Below are 18,968 nucleotides of genomic sequence, written 5' to 3' on the forward strand. Positions count from 1 at the left end.
GTATCTTATAATGATAGTCTAAGATTACACACTCTTGTCATGTATTTTGCTGTTCTCCTTTCTCATATTGGTTCTGGGTGCACTGAAAGCCAGCTAGGTCTTGCTTCAACTACTACTATAATCATTATATTCGATGGCTCATTTTAAGTGAAGAAAGTAAAAAGAAAAAACCTCCATCAAAGAGATGAAGTGGAAATAACAGAAAAAAAGATTGTTCGGCATATTCCTCAATTTATCAAATCATTAAGAGATTGGAGAATACATCGCCAGTAGCACAACATATGTTGGACATGTTTCTCATTAAACCACTTCGCCACTCAGAGGAAACAAGACATAGCCACCTTCTCCAAAATATTGAATTGAACATTAAAGAAAGGAGTTAATTTTGGCGACTCCACTGCGTCTCTAAGAGCAGGTAACAAGGCTAATTGTGGGATTAAGGATTAATACGGTAAACATGTTGGCTCTTCCCCGGTGAGTGAGGGTGAGATTTCTATGTCATCGTTTAAAGGACTGCCTCTTTAAAATCACCGTCTTCATTAGACCAAATTACTCAGCATATGTTCAATCATCAAAATTTGTCCGACGCTCGAGCCGCTTTATCCGATTTTAACCGAGCATATGTTTTGTCACCGCAGAAATTGACTTCTTTTCAATGACTCCTTAATTGCTCGCCGGTAATTAGCTAAATTGCGTCAAATTGAGGGCGTTTTGTGACGGGCACGCGCTCGGAATTCTTTCAGTCGTATTGTTTGACGAAATCAGTTCGGGGATTACGACGGCGAACCAAGGGTGTTAAACAAACCGCAAAATGTCAGATAACTCTTCAAGAGAACGACAGAATGTCTGCGTTCCTCGATCAGGATATGTACTCTTTTGACAGTCATGGATGATTTTAGCTATTTAGTCACTGGGCACGTGCGTTGTATTACCTTGCTTGTTTGGGGGGAGTTGGGAAATTACCTGTAATAAATCAACCAGGGTCGGAGTCGTCCGTCTTTTAAAGCGAAATAAAAAACGTGTTGGATTATACCGTAATTTCCCAACCGGGGTCTCTCATAATTCCCTTAATTTTCTCGTAATCCCTTCCAAGAAGAACAACGAAATGTAGTCATTTGAGCTGGTAAATAGTCTATTTTGTTGGTCGGTCATGAAGTTACCTTGCAAACGAATTGCAGTACCGATCACTGTTATTGGAGCGATTTTTCTGCCTTTCGTTTGGCAGCTTATATCGAGAGAATAGCTGGTTTTTGTTTGAATTACCGCCATTCCGCTTGTTGATACATAAGATAAAATGCAAAGCAATTTTTGATATATATCTATTCTATTTAATTGGTTATACCGATTTCCGATGGTACTTTCCAACTAACAGAAAACATTTTTATGATTGAAATGTTTTAAATATCCTGTTATTATCGCTCCTTCATATACAAACAACTTCAAAATAGTCCCAAGTTCGAAGAAATTACGTCACTGGCAAAAAAAAAAAAAAAAAAAAAAGACTCGTTCCGTATGTGTAGATTTACAGTTTGATTATTTAAACTTTCGAAATTTCTCGTAAAAAAGGAATTAAAACATTCCATTTTAGAAAATTTTAAAACTGAAATTTATACCTCTTTAATGTTTCAATGACTTTTTTAATGAACTTTATAGTAAGAAAATAACTCACTTTTAAATCCATGTGAATCAAATATTTTAATCAAATTCCTTTAGCTTGTACTTTTAGCTCGTACCCTTAGCACGAAGAAACAAAGAAAAATAAAACATATTTTACATGCAAAAACAGTTTATTTAATGAGCATTACAATATAGCTTATATTTTCCAAATTTAAATAATATATACAATTAACATGCATACCACAAAGAAAACAATAAAATTTCTAACACTTTGCCGCTGTCCCAAAAAAAATCCTGTATGAAACATCCAACACATCCACTTAAAAATATCTATTTACCACGATATAAACACACAGCGCCCTTGATATAGGCAAGAGAAACGTGACTAGATACCTTAATTCTGAGCATTATTCAAATACAAATAAAATTTATTATGTCTGTTTTCTTATCCATGACGACACTTGACTAGTCTCTTATTTACAGCATGGTATATTTCCAATTAAAATTTATGATTTTACAAATGGTCCATCCTAATCTTGATAAACATCTATTTGTTTCTATCAATCTAGCGCAAGGTAGGTACGGGTAAACTAAATATTTCAATTTTTGATTATTTGAATAATGGCCATCCAACTGACTAGCGTCATACTGATACTTGAGCAAATGCCTTTAATATACAAGTCCGTATATGCTTAGATCTTCACAATGACGTCATTTCACTTAGTTAAAGTGGTTTATCAATACAAACATTAATGTGTTGACTCATTCTTCGAGAGTTGCATACCATCTCTATTCGATATCTATATTTCAAGTGAGCAACACACAGTGATTTTCATTGCTCACCCCTGGGCTCTATAAGATAGATAAACGCATCATAAAGAAAAAAATATCTAGGACGGATCTCTTCAAGAAAAAAATCCTTTCAAACTACTTCAAATTTTGACGACAACAAAAACGTTGAAGTGCTTTGACTTATATGATTGTACTTGCAGATTTTTAAATATTGCTCTACCCCCGAGTCTCACAAAGACTTCACATGAAGTGAGGCAAGTTATGTTATCAACAAAACAATTATGCAATTACCACAATATCGATATTTTGTGGGTTTAAGTTATTTTTACAACGATGACGTAAACGACCTCCCACACTGTCAACAAACCGTGCTGCCTTGAAATGGCTCCGTGTCTGGGCAACACGTTTCAACAAAAGTTCCTTATTTGCTGAATGTGTCATATTAAGTTTTAGGCTTAAGACTATGATTGTCTGGGGTTCAATACAGAAGGTCGTCTTTTTTTTTCATATCACTGTGAGATTCAAACTTGACCAACGCGTGACACAGGTGTTAGGCGAAATAGGAAGCGCGCACGAACTATTGTTGCACGCGCATTTTTTGCTTGCTCAAATGGCCAACAAGTATTGACTTAATCACATTATTATTATATGAACCATTTCTCTATGCTTGTAAGCGCCAGCTTGGATTCACAAAACAATTGAGTCCTGATTAACAGCCACCTAATAACACCATGTAAAATACACCACATTTAACAAATGTGTATAATCAACTTTAACTAACATATCATAGGTTCAGGATAATCCTGAGCTGAATGAAAACACTGCAAATGAGTATGGAGGACAAGGATCCATTGACACAACTGCGCTTGCGCTGATTGTCGTCTCCTAGCAACGAACGCGCGGTGGAGGTGAGCGGTGCAATCAGCCGACTTTTTCCACAAATAGAAATCTATATAAAAAGTCATAATCATGTCTCTTTGTAACAGGTCCACTTTCTGGTCGTTTCATAGCAACGCCTGCCCGGTGTAAGGATGAGAGGCGATCAGGTGACTTTTCAGCGCGTTTTTCTGGTAGAAGTCTTTGCCGCAGTGCTGACAAGAGAAAGGTTTGTTGTCCGCGTGGATGCGGCGGTGGGTGTTCAGCGTACTCGCCAGCGTGAAGCCTTTCCCACACACTTCACAGCGGTGAGGTCTCTCGCCTAAAACGAAAACCAAAGAAGTTGCATTAGTATGTCTGAAATTTCTAATGATCATCTTATAAGACACTACGTAGGCCCCTACTACATGTATATTGAGATCTATAGACTGTTTTTTATTCAGGTATATTCTAGTAATTAAAAGAAATCGCACACATTTTTTTCTCCACCAACTTAGTTAAAAGCTGAGCAAGAGCCCAGGTATTCATTACCTTAGGCATAACAATTAAGATGGTTCAGATACAAACTTCAGATTTATCCACTGCATTTTACAACAGTTAAAACGGCCAACAAAATCCTCCATACCTGTGTGTCCATATATATGAGCCTGTAGATTGCCCTTCTGGTTAAACCCCTTCCCGCACGTCGGGCACTGATACATCTTCCGGTCCGAGTGCGTGCGCATGTGGTAGGTGAGGTGAGTAAGCTGCTTGAAGCCTCGTCCGCACGTCTTGCACTTGTGGGGCTTCTCTCCTGCCAATAAGGGAGAAAATTCGGAGAATTTATTCACTAATTCTATGAAGGGGGGGGGACTCTATGCTGGTTACAATGCGTATAGTTGTTAAACTTTGCCGATTTCGGATTTTTTACTTATCAAGTGGTGTGAAAAATCAATGGACTGCTGTCTCAAAGCTATCTATACACGTTGGCATTAATTACACTAATATTTCACCAACAACAACCTCCTTTTTTTTTTAGAAAATTCATTTTTTTAGAATCAGCACTCACCTGTATGAGTATAACTGTGAATCTTCATATCGATTTTCTGGTGGAATCCTTTCCCACAATACTGGCAGACGAACGGCTTGAAACTGGTGTGAGTGCGCATGTGCGTATGCAAATTAGATGCGCGGTTGAAGGCTTTATTGCACTGTGCGCAGACGTAGGGTTTCACGGTGGTGTGGGTTAGGCGATGGCGGGTGAGGTTACCTGGCTGGCGGAAAGCTCTGCCGCAGACCTCACACTTGAAGGGTTTCTCTCCAGTGTGGATTCGCTGAAAAGAAAAGAATGTTGCTGAATATAATATTATGGCATCATCAAATAACTCTTAGAGATAGGTTGGGGTCCTTGTACATATGTGTTTTAACGATTTGAAATAAATGGTTGTTTCACTTAAGCCCTCGACAATGATGACCTTTGATACTAGCTATTGGGCTACTTTCAGGGCAAAATAGTGATAATTAACAAAATTGCAGAAATTAATCAATTGATTAATTAACTAATTAATGAATTAACAAATAGAAATGGAAAGGCTGATATATGATTGCGTCATGTAAGTTATTCTAAGGGGAAAAATTGATTAAACAAAAAAATATTACCGAGAAATGTTTGTGGTAAATCTAACTCTCAGGGCGCCTGCATATTAATGGTTTTTTGTATTGTCATCTTGGAATGTTTCACCTGACTTAAGTGATTAAGTAATAGATAATGGCTGTGTGTGCAATTGAACATTTTCGTTGCAAATTTAAGTCTATTTCAGTCTTTTATAGGAAAGAAAAGGCACGCACCTGCAGGTAAATGCAGATACGAAATGTGTGGCCAAAATGGGCAGTTTCAATGTTTTCAATAATTCGTGGTGAATAGGGCATTTTATTCCCTTTAACTTTTTATAAAAGAAGTGGCCAGAGACGGGTTGAAACCCGAAAAATTCTCACGGTCATATCGGGACACGTGTGCCATGGAGAAATGGAGGACAATACCCGAAATGATGATTACTGACGAGAGCCCACCTCTTGAAAAGCGGGGCCATTCATGTCAAATTACAGGGTGCAAGACCAAAATCTGTTTGTTTCCCTTCACACCTCCAACTCTTCAGTGCTGCCATATTTGCTCCGTGTTGTATAACACAAACGACAGACAAAAGTGGACGAAAATAGCGCTAAGTCTCTATTTGTTGTCCATTATCCGAGCTCACCGGACGTTAATTTGGCCGGAGCTGTCCGGTACCGTCCCAGGCGATGTTTACAGGAGGACAAAGAGGATGCTGGACTTGAAGAAAAACGGCTTAGGCTTCTCATGTTTGCGCGCGCTATTCGAGACGAGAGCGGCTTGTTTGCACACCATTCCTTGGCCAAATTTGGCTGTAGAAACATGACTTTGCGTAAGAAGAAGTAATATTTGTTTGTGGACCCAAGGGCGCAGACGGGAACCAAACAAAGAGAAGATTATTTTGGGATGAAATGGAAGGGTGTAAAGAATTTGACTTTCTCTTTTCTTTTTCGTCTCACCGCTCTCTCTCTCTCTCTCTCTCTCTCTCATTATCTTCTACTTCTTGTGTGTGTGTGTGTGTTTATGTTGAAATTGCTTTATGACGCACACCTTAAAATTATATTTATTGCCCTTGCAAAAAAATCTATAACTATAAAGTTTGTGGAAAATGGCGTGATTGCAAAACATAGCTATTAAGTTCGAATCATAAAACGGTTTTATTTTTTAAAAACCACGAATTTTAACTGCTCCAACTCCTGATTACACCCACATTTGGTTATCATCATCACTTAATTTAAAACGTCTATATTGAAACCAACTCCTATCATTTAAGTCACTGCCACTCCGAGCTTGAAATCACTTAGAGAATGAATTTTTGCCGATTCTCATCTTCTAAGTTGGGGCCCTGATAAAATTTGATGATCAATGTCAAATTTATACATCAGCGGTAATAAACTTAAATACTTTTATCTTTTTTTGCTATATATTTGTGAGATGGGACCGAAATTCGAGTAATAAATTGTTACGAATTAATTAAATTACACTGAACTTTTGGGCTTAATATTGCCTTGGCCTGCCTAACATGACTTAAAGTGATGGGTGAATAAAGGATTCAAAAGATGTGACGGAAAATATCTTAATATCAAAGTACTTCCTAAGAAAAAGCTCTCTTCTTCTGCCTAAATGACCTAAAATGATTTTGGTCACACGCCGATCAAGTTTCTCTCCAGTATTTCACCATTCAACAGCTCAATAATTTCACAGCCTTAAACAATTCATTTCTCAGGCACGGCCCAAAAATCGAAAGGTTTTCGGGTGCAACCCCGAGCATGATTTTGTTCGTAGGGCATTACCGAAGCATTCTGTGTTGTTAAGGTGCAACGTTACGTAACAGATCAAACGTTTAGCGTGCTGTTGGCTAATGCGGGAATTCATCCGGGTTAAAAACCAATACTAAACGAGCGCGTCTGTTTGTAGAAGATGTGATTGTAAAATGCGACTCTTTGTAAACACTTTCCAAGTCTGTGCCTCAAGGTATAAATGTTTCTCGGTATTGTTTTTAAAATGTGTGTTTGTTTGTGTGTGAACCATAAATTGACTGGAATTTGTATAGAAAAAACAATTTGCAGGGGGACATTTATATTTCTATATGAAGTAGACCGAAATTAAAAACAAGATGGAGAAATTAAATCTAAAATTGTTGAGAGAGTACCTTTAAATATCAAAGTGAAGTTTTTATCTGACATAGTTGGAACAAGGAGAAAAATGTTTACCAGTCAGATGTGATTCAAGAGCAATAAAAAATATATGACATTTCAGACACAAAGATCGTCATTTTGGAGAGAGAGAGAGGCCAGGAGATCAGTTGCAATAGTGGAGTCATTAGGTGTGATACGATCAATTTATCAGCGCTACTAAGTTAAAAACTTCCTCCGGGAAAGTGCACCCCCATTATCTTCCATTCATTCCATGTTTACCCGCAGCAATTGTTGTCGTCTGATGCTTTTCCCGCTTCTCCGAGATATCGTCTGCTTCGGGAAGTTTCTGATTAAACAACCTCTGCATTCGACGGAGAACGCTGGTGCGATGCAAGCATATTATATAATTCTTTTTAAAAAGAGTTTTAAAGGTATTTAACGCCATATTGGTCATCGGTAGCAAATAAATGCTAACGCTTCCTGGAAATATTGCACGGAAACGGCCGGCAATGGCCGGAAATGGACGAGCTAATGGTAAAAAGTCAACAGATAATTGTGTGGAGATGCTGTCTGGTTGCATCACTCTTAGTTGACAATCAACATCTGATCTGGGGGGACACACACAGCGCGCGCTGCAATAAAAGGAATATTGATGTTTTAAGTAGCTGCCCATGAAGGCTAATCAGTTGCTTTATCGAGGGTCACGTAGAGCAACTTCACGCCTCTGCCCGGCCATGTAATGCACGTGGTCGCGTGACCGCGGTATATTGTCGCGGAATTGACGCGACAAATATTGCAGTCTGACACTCGCGGATAGAGTTTCGGAGACTTTTGCTTTAGTATATTAGCTTAACAGACATGCACGGCAGTTGGCAAATAGATAAGAATTGCTCGGGTTCTTGGGAAAGTAAAACGATCTTTTGTTTATGAGAAATGTTTCGATACGAGACAAATTCATCTATCAAATTGCGTTATGAAGTTAACCCACAACAAGCAACATTTTGACTGTGTAGGCCTATATTTTAAGAACGACTTAATGATCAGACCTTTGTGAGAATATCAAAATTTTTAAATATTATTTTTGAATGACAGTCGACACTTATTTAATCTCACTGTTATTATATTGTGGTGATGATGATGATGATGATGATGACGACAGTGTAGTAGAACACCTCAAATAAAACATCTTATAGGCATCGATAGTGGCATTTTTTCACCGCCAAGTTTCTTGTCGTTTTCTTTGAAAACAAAAGTAAGAAAAAAAAAAACTTGGGAGACAAACTTGTAATTCAACACCCATTTACACAAGCACCCTTACCTTGTGCGTGACCAGCGTGTTACTTCTGCTGAAAGCCTTGGAGCAAATGTCACACTTGTACTTCTTCAGAGGGGGTGGTTTGTCTCCCGACACTCTCCTACCCCCAGGAATTCCCAGGAACGCCGGGTGAAGGATCCCTGAATTTCCGTTCATCCCAAATGGCATGGGACCCATGGGCAGCAAACCGGCTGCGGCATAGGCGCTGAGAGACGCAGAACTGGTAGCTGGTTCCCCATATCGAGAAGGGAGAGGGAAGGGAAGGGAGCCCAGAGCGGAAGCGTATGACGTCATCAAAGTGTCCGGTGGGAAGTTCGGTAACGACTTAGGAGGAAATGGGAACGAGTGGGGTGGTGTCACGTTCAGAATAGTGTTCGGTTGGGACGATGTGGGGGACGAATGACGCTCATGTCTAGTATCTGGCTTTAATTGAGGACTGAGTGGGGATGACGTCACACTTCGGTGTTCATGTGACGTAATTTCTACTTCCTCTGCTTTTTCTTCCTCGTCTTCTCCTTTATCTTCTTCATCGTCAAGGTCGCCCTCATCCTCTTCCTCGTCCTCAAATTCTTCCTCTATTTCATCCACGTTTATTTCTTTCGTTCGTATCCGCTTTTTGCTTGGCTCGTCGCTAACGTCTTCAACGGCGTCTCGCGTTCCATTGCTGTGACCATGGGTAATTTCCTGTCTGTGAATCCGTGACATATCTCCTTGCTCTTCCTCCTCTCGTTTCAAGTCATCAAGTCTCGGAGAATTTTCATTAGCATCAGAGTTACTTGGGGACAGATCGCGTTCCAGCTTACTCTTGGATATGACAGGCGTCTGATATTGCGAAAAACCCTTGGCATCGGGTTGCCTGCTAGAAAAACCGCTCTCTCCGCCGAGCAAACTGTCGATCGTGTGCCCACCACTGGTCAATGGTGGACGGAGAAGGGCGTCTAACGGTAGCCTTGGGAACTGGGCGTATAGCGGATTTATTGGTGCTCTTGGGTCCAAAAAATACCAAGGATTTGCTGCATGGCCGTTCGCTCCTGGTAGTGGGGAAAAAGGAGGAAGGCGGCCATTTTGGTTCATCATTTGTTGGTGGCTGATGGGGAGGTGAGCCAATCCGGCATTGGTTGTAGCAAAAGGGTTTGGGACTTTGAGCAAATCAGGTGGTGACGTAGGTAACGCTCCTGATGACGTCATCAGGTGACCCGTGTAGAAGCCCATTGGCGGCATGCCGAAAAGTGGTAATGTAGGATGTGTTGTGTTGACGCTGACGGGACGCATTGCTTGAGAAAAACGTTTTTTAAAGTCTTCAGATAAACTGAGAAGTCTTGGGTCTCTTAAAAGTCTGTCAGCCGCAGCGTCGTCGTTGTTCACATTCATTTTTAGTGCGTCGACCTTTGTGAAGGCAGAAGAGTCCGAAGCCCTCAGCTCCATTTTTCGAGGGGAATGGTCCTCTGTAGAATTTGAGGGTGACTTTTGGTTGTCGGCATCAAGGCGATGGTCAAAGCCGTTGGTCAGTAAATGGTCTTGTCGGTGAGGTTTGACCACTAGGTCCATGAGGGAATATGAAACTGAAAATAAGAATTGAACAAACTTAATTTAATGACATTTTTTTGCAAATGTAAATGGACAATGATGATATCATAGACGGTCACAGAGGGCGAGCGTTTACCAAAATCGTGACTTTAATGAGAATTCTAGCTGAATTAAAATGAAAAAGTCACTTTTTTGAAAATAAATTTGCATTTATGTACGTGATAAAAGTTTTTAATAGCAACATCGGTAACAGATTGACATTTCTCAAAATGTAACTCTCGTTACTTAAGTGAAACCTAAAACTAAACACAAGGCATAATTCTAAAATAAGTCGTAACTAATAAGCTATCACATAGGATTAAGCGTATGTCCTTTCCTATGTAATCAAGCTGTTAAATAACATGGAAATGCAACACGGCACAGTATTTGGTAAGATGTATGATATAGACCAAATTAACGTCAAGACTATCCGTGGTAAGTTGATCAAGGTCTCTTACAGACGAATACACGCTAGATTCAAGATTGAAAGAATCGGCAGCTCAAAGTAAAGCCAAGAAAAAACTTTTTATGGTTATAAGAAATATAATTAAAAACAAATAAAGCGCACTCATGTTATATACATCAATTACTTCATTTTTCTCTATAATAATAATTACTCTAAATTAATTGAACTCCATTTAAGTGCAAAATTATTTCGGAAATGATTAATTTTCCCTATGTTTTATACATAAATGCATTGTCTGGAGGATAAAACTTTTTTGAAATAAAACATGGAGGGAAAACATTTTGATTTTCAAATCATTCACTGACGGGGAAGAATCACCTGTCCAGCCTGAAAATCATCCACGCACCTTCCCTTACAACGCATCCAAGTATTAAAGATTCCTCGTACTCGGTCAATAAATAAATTTCATCTTGCTACGTCCCTACACACTCATGTCTAAATCCAGTCACTTCCCAGATACCATTAAAATTCAATATTTGAAAAAATTCAGAACGATGTTAAATGTCAGGGCCACGAACTACAGCCACCGTCCTGGGACTCGTCACCTAAATGAGTGAAACAAACTCAAGTGATGGATCCTCGTCTTGGCAGGAAAAGCGAACCGGTTTCGGAAACCTTTGATCGAATGGTAAGACCCCACAGGTGCACCCTCGGTCACACATCCCTCAAATACCTGGAATGTTACACCACGCTTCTTATAAAGCCCCTATTCATTCTTCAGAGCCCTGCATTTGTATAGTGTTAATACCGTCCCTGTCCATACATGTTCCACTAGAGCAAAGGAGCTATACTGGGCCCTGCCAGTGGATTTTGAACGACCCTTTTCTTGGTTGTAGACATAGCTTTGACAGTGAAACTGAAGCAGGAGCTGAATTTAGATCTCGTCACATCTTATGTAAGCTCTATGACAAAAGGCTAAATCGAGGCCCTTGAAAATGGATTTCTTAAATGTTTACTAAAAATGAACATGACGTGGATGAGAGGTCGACGTGACCCTGGAGAGTGGACGCTGAGTTAATGTGGTCATATTTTATTTTATATTCAACCTAAAAATTAAATATTTCAATAAACCAAAATTTATTCCACATCAGTATGTAGGATAGAAAAAAAAATCTGCGACTTCATACATGTCGTTTGTTTCAGATGATATCTCCATCGGGGCAATTATCTCACATGGGGATGTGAACGTGAGAAGCTAGCAGCCGAGTCCACAAAAGAATTTTTACCTGAAAAGTTTTAGAGCCAAAATTCCGTGTGTTTCATTTAAGAAAATTCCCAAATAATCCACTTATATAAACTAGGTATAAGTATGAAACATTAGCCAAGTCTTTCCTATTGTAAATTACGTGCATTATTGTATATACTAATATATCTCGAGCCGAATAGACCTCAAGTAAGGTCTAAATGTCTTGACCAATTTTCGGTTTAAAATTAATACGTGGACCGGGGCCCAGGTGTGTGTACGTGACCTAAAGGGGGCCCACAGGTGTTAGGGGGCGGGACCAGGGACAAATTGTTACCGTGTTCTGACGGTGACTTGCACTGATGATGTTATCATTTCGACTTTTCACTTTTGTGACAGCATACCTTTCGTGTATCAATAGAAGCGTTTAATAGAAGTGTCTTTAGACCACACCACGCCCCACTTGCCTACCAATATAAACGATAAATAATTCTTCATTTCCGGCCTTCTGTGAGGGTGACTTCGGGTTTTTTTTGTCGTGATGATTACATTCTCGTTAGGAAAGAGAGCACATCCAATAATTAAAGATTTTATGTCCTTCCGCTTCTTTATAATATATTTCTCCCTTTTTACCTGCGTGTACTAAGTTAACATAAGGGTGTACGCCATTCCTGCGCAGTAGTTTAGCTAAACCTGACAATATCAACGTCAAGAAATAAGTGCTAGTTTTCTGGATGTATTTTGTGTTTTATAGACCTTTGCTGCACAAATACTAATAACGGATGTCAGACAAGGAACTATAAACGGCGATCATTATAAGTACAAACCAACCAAGATGCTACCATAAAATATAACCTCTGTATATTCATTTTTAAACAGCTGTATACTCACTGTGCTCAGTAGGTTAGAATATTGTTTGTAATCTTACTTCTCAGACAAGTACACTCAATAAAATGAACACTATAGTTAGAAGACATTTAGAACTTAGAAGAAATTCATCATCGAAATATAAAAGTATAAGACAAAAGGTCTACGCATTATCCTTTTGATAACGATAAAAGGGCGGGTGAAATATTTTATTACCTTTTAAAATCATTCTGTTGTTTGTTTATCTTATCTACCTGTGGTGTGCAGTTCTGCCATAATTCCAAATCAGTTTTTATAAAACAATTTATTAACGTTGTTAGAATATCACTTTTTGGTTACATATCTACAGTTTGTTGTTTTTTTAGATATCGTTTTCGAACGAATATTACCTTACTTACAGTAAGCGGTATGCATTGTGTTTTCATTTCATATTTCTCACTCCATTTAAATCATTCGTACGCTTAAGGGAAATTTTGATAGCAATATATAATTATAGCAATGAATCTGTCAGCTTAAAATAAAAAAGAGGTTCCTGAATGCTAAGTTAGATTAAATGAAAAAACAAGACGAACACAAATTAATAATAGAGAAAAATTCATTGTTTAAGGGCAGCATTGAACAAATTAACTTATAAGTGAAGGCATGCAGGATAAACCACAGCAATGCTCTACCTTTACGCGTTCAGGTACACTGTTCCCATTAACCCTCAATAGTACCTCAGCGGGAGAACGCGAATATCTAAACTTCTCATCTCTGTCACAGAAAGGAGGGGAATACTCCAAGTGGCCTGATAAGCACGCACTCCCACGCGACAAAAGGCTAGGTGTGAGAGGTGTAATCAAATCCTCTCTTTTATGAATGCCCTTAAAGCTTGTCGCCCCACGCACCTGGGCCAAGCTTCGAGTGGATCCGAGTCCAAACAATAGCCCTCCTCGGGATAATTGTTTGTCAACAACCCCACTGCTGTACACCTCGTCCTTAAGTATCCCCCCGCTGATTAACATGAAAGATGCAGTTCCTTGTACGTGATAGAATACAAAGCGCGAGGCACGATGACCCTTTTCTAGTGCCCCTGTTTTCCACGCACGCATTCAGTGTCGAGAAAAGCGTGAAAGAATATTATTGAGAACAATTGAAAATTATTTGACCTTCAATGTAAGAAGTGAATATTAATTAAGAGAAAGGTGCAAAAACTATTATCGGGATGGGATAACATTAGGACCGTGCAATTGACGACTTACAAAAGAACGAACAATTACAGATGAATTGGAGTGCTATTTTGAAAAACAATGACGACCTATAGAGACAGTTAACAACCCAGGTGTACATGTAACGAAGACTTTGTCACCTTGAACAATGACAAGTCGTGAGAATATTTCTTCCCCGTGTTACAATAGCTTAACACCATTAGCAATGAAGACTCAGGAAGAAAGACACTTTTAGGGCATTTCAAAATCCCTCTTATCTTTAACATCGTTGTAAATCAAGGCACACAAACATACAAAAAAAAAAAAAAAAAAAAAAAAAAAAAAAAAAAAAACATGAATGAAAATGCCAAAAATTGCCTTTAGTTCGAGAATAAAATAAACCGATTGATTTAGTTTAAAAATAAAAAATGCAAAGCACTTTCTTTAGTTCGATTATGTGAATAAAGAGCAAATGTTTTGGTTCAAAAAAATTAAAATACACGAAAGATTTTAGTTCAAGATTGCAGATTCACAACACGTCGTATCCAGTTCGAAGTAAAAATAAACTATTAATTGATTTTTGTTCAAGTTGAGGATTCACAAATTGTCTCAAGTTCTAGAGGGAACCATAGCGCACGAAAATCTTGTGAGAGTACAGCAATCTTCCATCGAAACAGGTGTGTGGATAATGAAATGTAAGATATTTCAATTCATTATCTTTTTCATTTAAAATGTACAAGTATCTGCTGTCACGCACAGTAACTCATATTTCACCACTGCTCATGTGTGTATATGTAGATGGCATATGCATAGGTGAATAGAGTGCAAACACATCTGATTCGCATATTACAGAATCTTGAACATATTAGAAATGACAGTGTCATTTTATCCAGATTTCACTCGGTCTAAGTTATCTCTGAATTGACACACAAGCGAATAAAATATTTTCTTTATTTTTTTTATGTATTTTGTTTGAAAGCTGTTCATAGAGACACCATGTGGTAAATTAATTTGAACTACAGTAAAAAAGGTTGCACATATATCTTTCTTTTTTGTAACATTGCTAGGTTGAAAACCTTTCTTAATTTACAACATATTGGTCATGGTATTACCCCAAGCTACACGGCAATTATAATGAATTAATTCAACATCTGGTTATTGTTATTTCGTTAAATCGTTTAGTTAGTAAGCCTATCTGTTTAAAGAAATTTTATCAATACTTCCACGGTCAAATAATGATTTTCTGTCCATATATAAAATGAAACAATGAATCAAAATTGTGATTCCACCACAGTCGAAAAATTGAGTGATTAATTTTTTCATTAATTTAACGAAACAATGTATTTACATTTATGTCTTTAACTGTGGGACAACTCCAAGGAAAAATATTAGGTAAACACAGAGGAAATAGTTGATTGTTTTCTAAAAATGCATATCTTTTGGTCGATTTATTTAACATAAATTTTAAACTAATGGCCACATATCACAATGAACATGATCAAGTCGAAATGCTTACTGTTTTTATTTCCTAATTTATGGTGCAATGGAATTGGCGTACTTAGATTTTTGGTCGAATAAATGAACGAAATATTTTTGCTTTAATAAAATTGTAAATGTTACTCATTGATTTAGCCTACCATATTTTGATAAAATGATTTTTTTCATTTGCTTTATTACTGTCAAATATTACCAAAATATATCCTCGGTATGTTCACAATATCTTCTCAAAGATAAGAAATATTAAAGGTGAAGAAAAAGTGAGGCATGAAATACAGTTTAACCTTCAGAATACTTACTTGATAATGTTTTGTCTCTATTCTGGGGTTTCTTCTTCCCTCAAATAGGTCTGGTTAATTTCAATATATCTGAAATTAAATAAGAAATGCGTTACTAGTCTTCATAAGTTTCGCTTGGTCTAGGAAATTTGTTATCAATTACATTCAAAGACGAAATGATAATCAGACGTGAGGATAGAAATATATATAAAAATATCCTAAAAAGGCGATGAAAAATTCGCAGTTGTTCTGTTATTCACAGCGACGCAACCATGCATCCTGCACATACTTGTAGGCAATATTCATCTCTCGAAAACCACGACCGTCTCTTGGGTGAATTTTCTTGCTTTCTACTGGGTGGTATTTAAATATAGGAACGCAATAAATAACACGACAAAACGAAGAGCCTAAATTACGCTATTAGAATACCGAGAGATAATCAGACATACCTAAGGATCAGAGAAAACTCGCGCACACAACAAAAGGAACTTCAAGCACCCTGCACCTAAACGCCGGAGGATTACTTTGATGTGCGGCGAATAACACCCATTCGTTACCCTCCCAATCGGAGCTCAAAGCCACGCGATATGACAAATTACCTCTGTTGAGCCGCCTTATACCATGCTTGTCTTTTCTACCTGTGACGATGTCTGATTTTCTGACTAACCGACTTCATTCCCAATAAACGCTGCTGCGGATTGTGTATGTATAAACTTGCGGTTACGTCGACGGCCATTGTATGCGATGTTTGCCACGACGCGGTGATACGTAACGTCACGGCGTGAAACCAATGTCGCAAACTCCTCAAAATAGGATCAGCTGTTATTGGAATTAATAGAATAGGGCGTTTGACAACGGGGATACTCCTTGATGAGGTTTAATCGAAGGATCTACTTTAGATTTAACGTAAGACCGTAATGGCTGCTAATAGGGATGTGCGGGAAATGGGTAATGCGATATCGTTCTTGTCGTCTGCGCACCGAGAAGTCACAGGGGGGGAATTTTATTCACTGAAATGTATCAAAAATTTCTTATGTGACTGTCCACTCTCAACACTGACCAACATTATTTCTAGATCTAATTACCGAAAGCAACTTTCCCACAAAAATTCCAATCGTCTAAAATCGATGCGTTACTTATTCAAATTGATTCAAAAATTTTACATAAATAAAGTAAATAAAAATTATGCAGGTTCCATATATACAAAATGAAGTTCAAGGAGCAGGAGACAATACCTTATCTAATGCGACAAATTCGACCACCATTAGCTCTGGGAGCGCGAAAGTAGTTGAGATAGCGAGAGATAAGACACCAGGCAACAAAACCATATCAATCGCGTCGATCAGAGCTACAAATTGCGAGCCCATTGAAATTTTATCGCCGTTTTAAATCAGATAATGACGACTTGTATTTAATTTTTAAGGAACAAGTGCTCTGGGCTTGATCAGATAAGGTGTGTGCTGTTTAATACTTGTACTGACCAGTTCAGTTCAGTTCAATTAACATCGCTCATAAAGCCATTTTCTTTCATTGTCTGTGTTCTACCAGTAATGTTTTTTTAATTTTTAAATTTTTTTCAAACCAGAAACATTCCAAGTGAAATTTCTTCAAAGTGTTGTTCTACGCCAGTCAGGGTTGCTTGGCAAAGTTTGAGTCAATGTTTTTTACAAGCATTCAATTACCATACTGGGTTTCATTTTCACTGTAACTCACAGCAATCATTGTCATTGTAACGAATATGACATAGTCAATCCCAGTTTTAAGTTCTTCTCCTTGAGATTGAATCGTTGTTATATTTTTAAAGGAAAATAGTAGGAAATTTTGTGCCATGTGTCTCTACTTATAAAATTGTACGTCTACTGGACGGCTTGTACCTTGAATCTACTGGTTATGTTCAATAATCTTTGTCACCCTAGCCGCTTTTCCACACAAAGTGATCACACAAACGAAATAATTAATAAGGTAAATTATAAGAAAAAAGTAATTATAAATATAAAAGAAATAAAAATTGAGAAATACACGATACTTGGTATAGTTCTCATTACTTATCTATTTTCACTTTTTTGCATCCGACATATTTTACGCGTGGTTGGATGTAAATTCACCTGAGTAGGAGTGATAGGCAGTTAAGGAATAATGAGTTACAGTCGTTAACTACGCGTCCCTGTTAAACTCTTTTTCTTATCCTCGAGGTTAAGACCTCGACTTGACATGTCAGCAGTAGTGTCAAGCCATCAGATTCTGGGTCTAGTTTTCAAAAGCAAGTCTAGCTGTCTTAACCGTTAGGCGAATAATTTGACTTCACACGAATGTTGATAAGTCAACTCATAAAAACACAAAAAAATCGATTTTAAGAATTTCCTATCTTTTATAGAACAGTGGACTTGCTCAATAGAAGGGTTAAATGAGGCTAAAATTCTGATCATTAAGTTAAAACAAGTTGAATCTAAATTAGTGGTAGCTTGCCTTTTTAGATAGGACATATAATAGGAAATAAAATAAATAGGACTTAAAATGACACTGTATGAGACAGCTATCTACTGGATGTACGGAGAGTTTTTGCCATTTAAAAATATATACTTTCGCACTTAATTGTTTTCATAAGACTTAAATAAAGTTGCGTATACTAATCACTTAACGTTAAACTGAAAGTACATATAAGACGACTTTTCAAAGGATGAATATAAAACAAATATCATCTGATACACAATCAAATTTAAGTTAAAAAGCGATACGAACAATTTCTGTAAAAACCAAATTCGAATAATAGATAAAGAATCTAGCTATGAAATATGAAATCTTATGGCCCACGCTCCAGGCTGGAAATGACCATTGGCTCAGTAGAAGAACTAGGCACCAGTAATATTGGACAGATTAAACGGAAATCACTAATACATTAATTGTAATTTTCTATTTGAATATTTCGTAACATTGTCCACACAAGAGGAGTAATTAATATATTACATTATTTTTTTCATTTTTAAACCATATTCCAATTTCTGGGGGTTAATGAAAGGCTTGTGTCCTCAGGTCTTAGAAATGATAATAACCAGGTAATCCCACAAAACACAATAAAATTTAGAAATCGAAAATAATCCGTACATTTGTTAAGACATACCTGGTGGCTGAAAAACAGCAGAGAGTCTGTAGCTTTAAGAAAACTGCGATCCTTTTCCTCCTTCACTCTCTCTTTCTTCTTGTCAACTCCCTCTTCCAGCAGGGGTGAAACGTCTGCGGGTCAAGTCACCTGTACTTGCTGAGAAAGGCACTCTTAAATGACCATTAAGTCACCGTGAAATCATCAAGTGAATGTCGCATAACAGATATGCGCAATCCGCTTTAAATATCGCCGGTGACAAGCCATTAGGAAGCACTGGTCAGCGGCGCACGTGCGGACAGGTAAGCAGCGGTCAGGCGGGGAGTCCGTGACGTAATCGATAGGGGAGAACCTCTCAGTTGGCGCTGATTGGTTGGTATTTGGTTGATCATTAGGTGTAGTGATTAATAAATAGCTTGTGAAAGATGGGCCTACTGCAAAAAATGATTACCTTTCCCTTTGTGCATTTTGTTGTTATTTTTCTTTCTTTTTTTTCACATT

At 37.8% G+C, this 18,968-nt stretch overlaps 1 protein-coding gene across 9 annotated transcripts; it reads right to left on the reverse strand.

Moving 5' to 3' along the window:
• Positions 1-1,768: 1,768 nt before the first annotated feature.
• On the reverse strand, positions 1,769-18,718 carry LOC106179328 (uncharacterized). 9 transcript variants are annotated; one of them, XM_013562925.2, is made up of 6 exons: positions 18,489-18,718; positions 15,392-15,460; positions 8,330-9,888; positions 4,334-4,598; positions 3,911-4,078; positions 1,769-3,607 (listed from the first exon to the last, which is right to left on the reverse strand). In XM_013562925.2, the coding sequence occupies exons 3-6, from the start codon at positions 9,872-9,874 to the stop codon at positions 3,414-3,416; spliced, it is 2,172 nt and encodes a 723-aa protein (XP_013418379.2). In that variant the 5' UTR covers positions 9,875-9,888; positions 15,392-15,460; positions 18,489-18,718; the 3' UTR covers positions 1,769-3,413. The 9 variants fall into 9 exon arrangements, with proteins under 9 accessions (XP_013418379.2, XP_086875442.1, XP_013418380.2 ...); XM_087019316.1 differs by having other exon boundaries at positions 18,473-18,718; XM_013562926.2 differs by lacking the exon at positions 18,489-18,718 and adding an exon at positions 15,970-16,175.
• Positions 18,719-18,968: the final 250 nt, after the last annotated feature.

Source organism: Lingula anatina, chromosome 8, assembly GCF_051362555.1.
Source record: "Lingula anatina isolate TDL-2025a chromosome 8, LinAna3.0, whole genome shotgun sequence".
In the NCBI taxonomy this organism is placed as follows: domain Eukaryota; kingdom Metazoa; phylum Brachiopoda; class Lingulata; order Lingulida; family Lingulidae; genus Lingula; species Lingula anatina.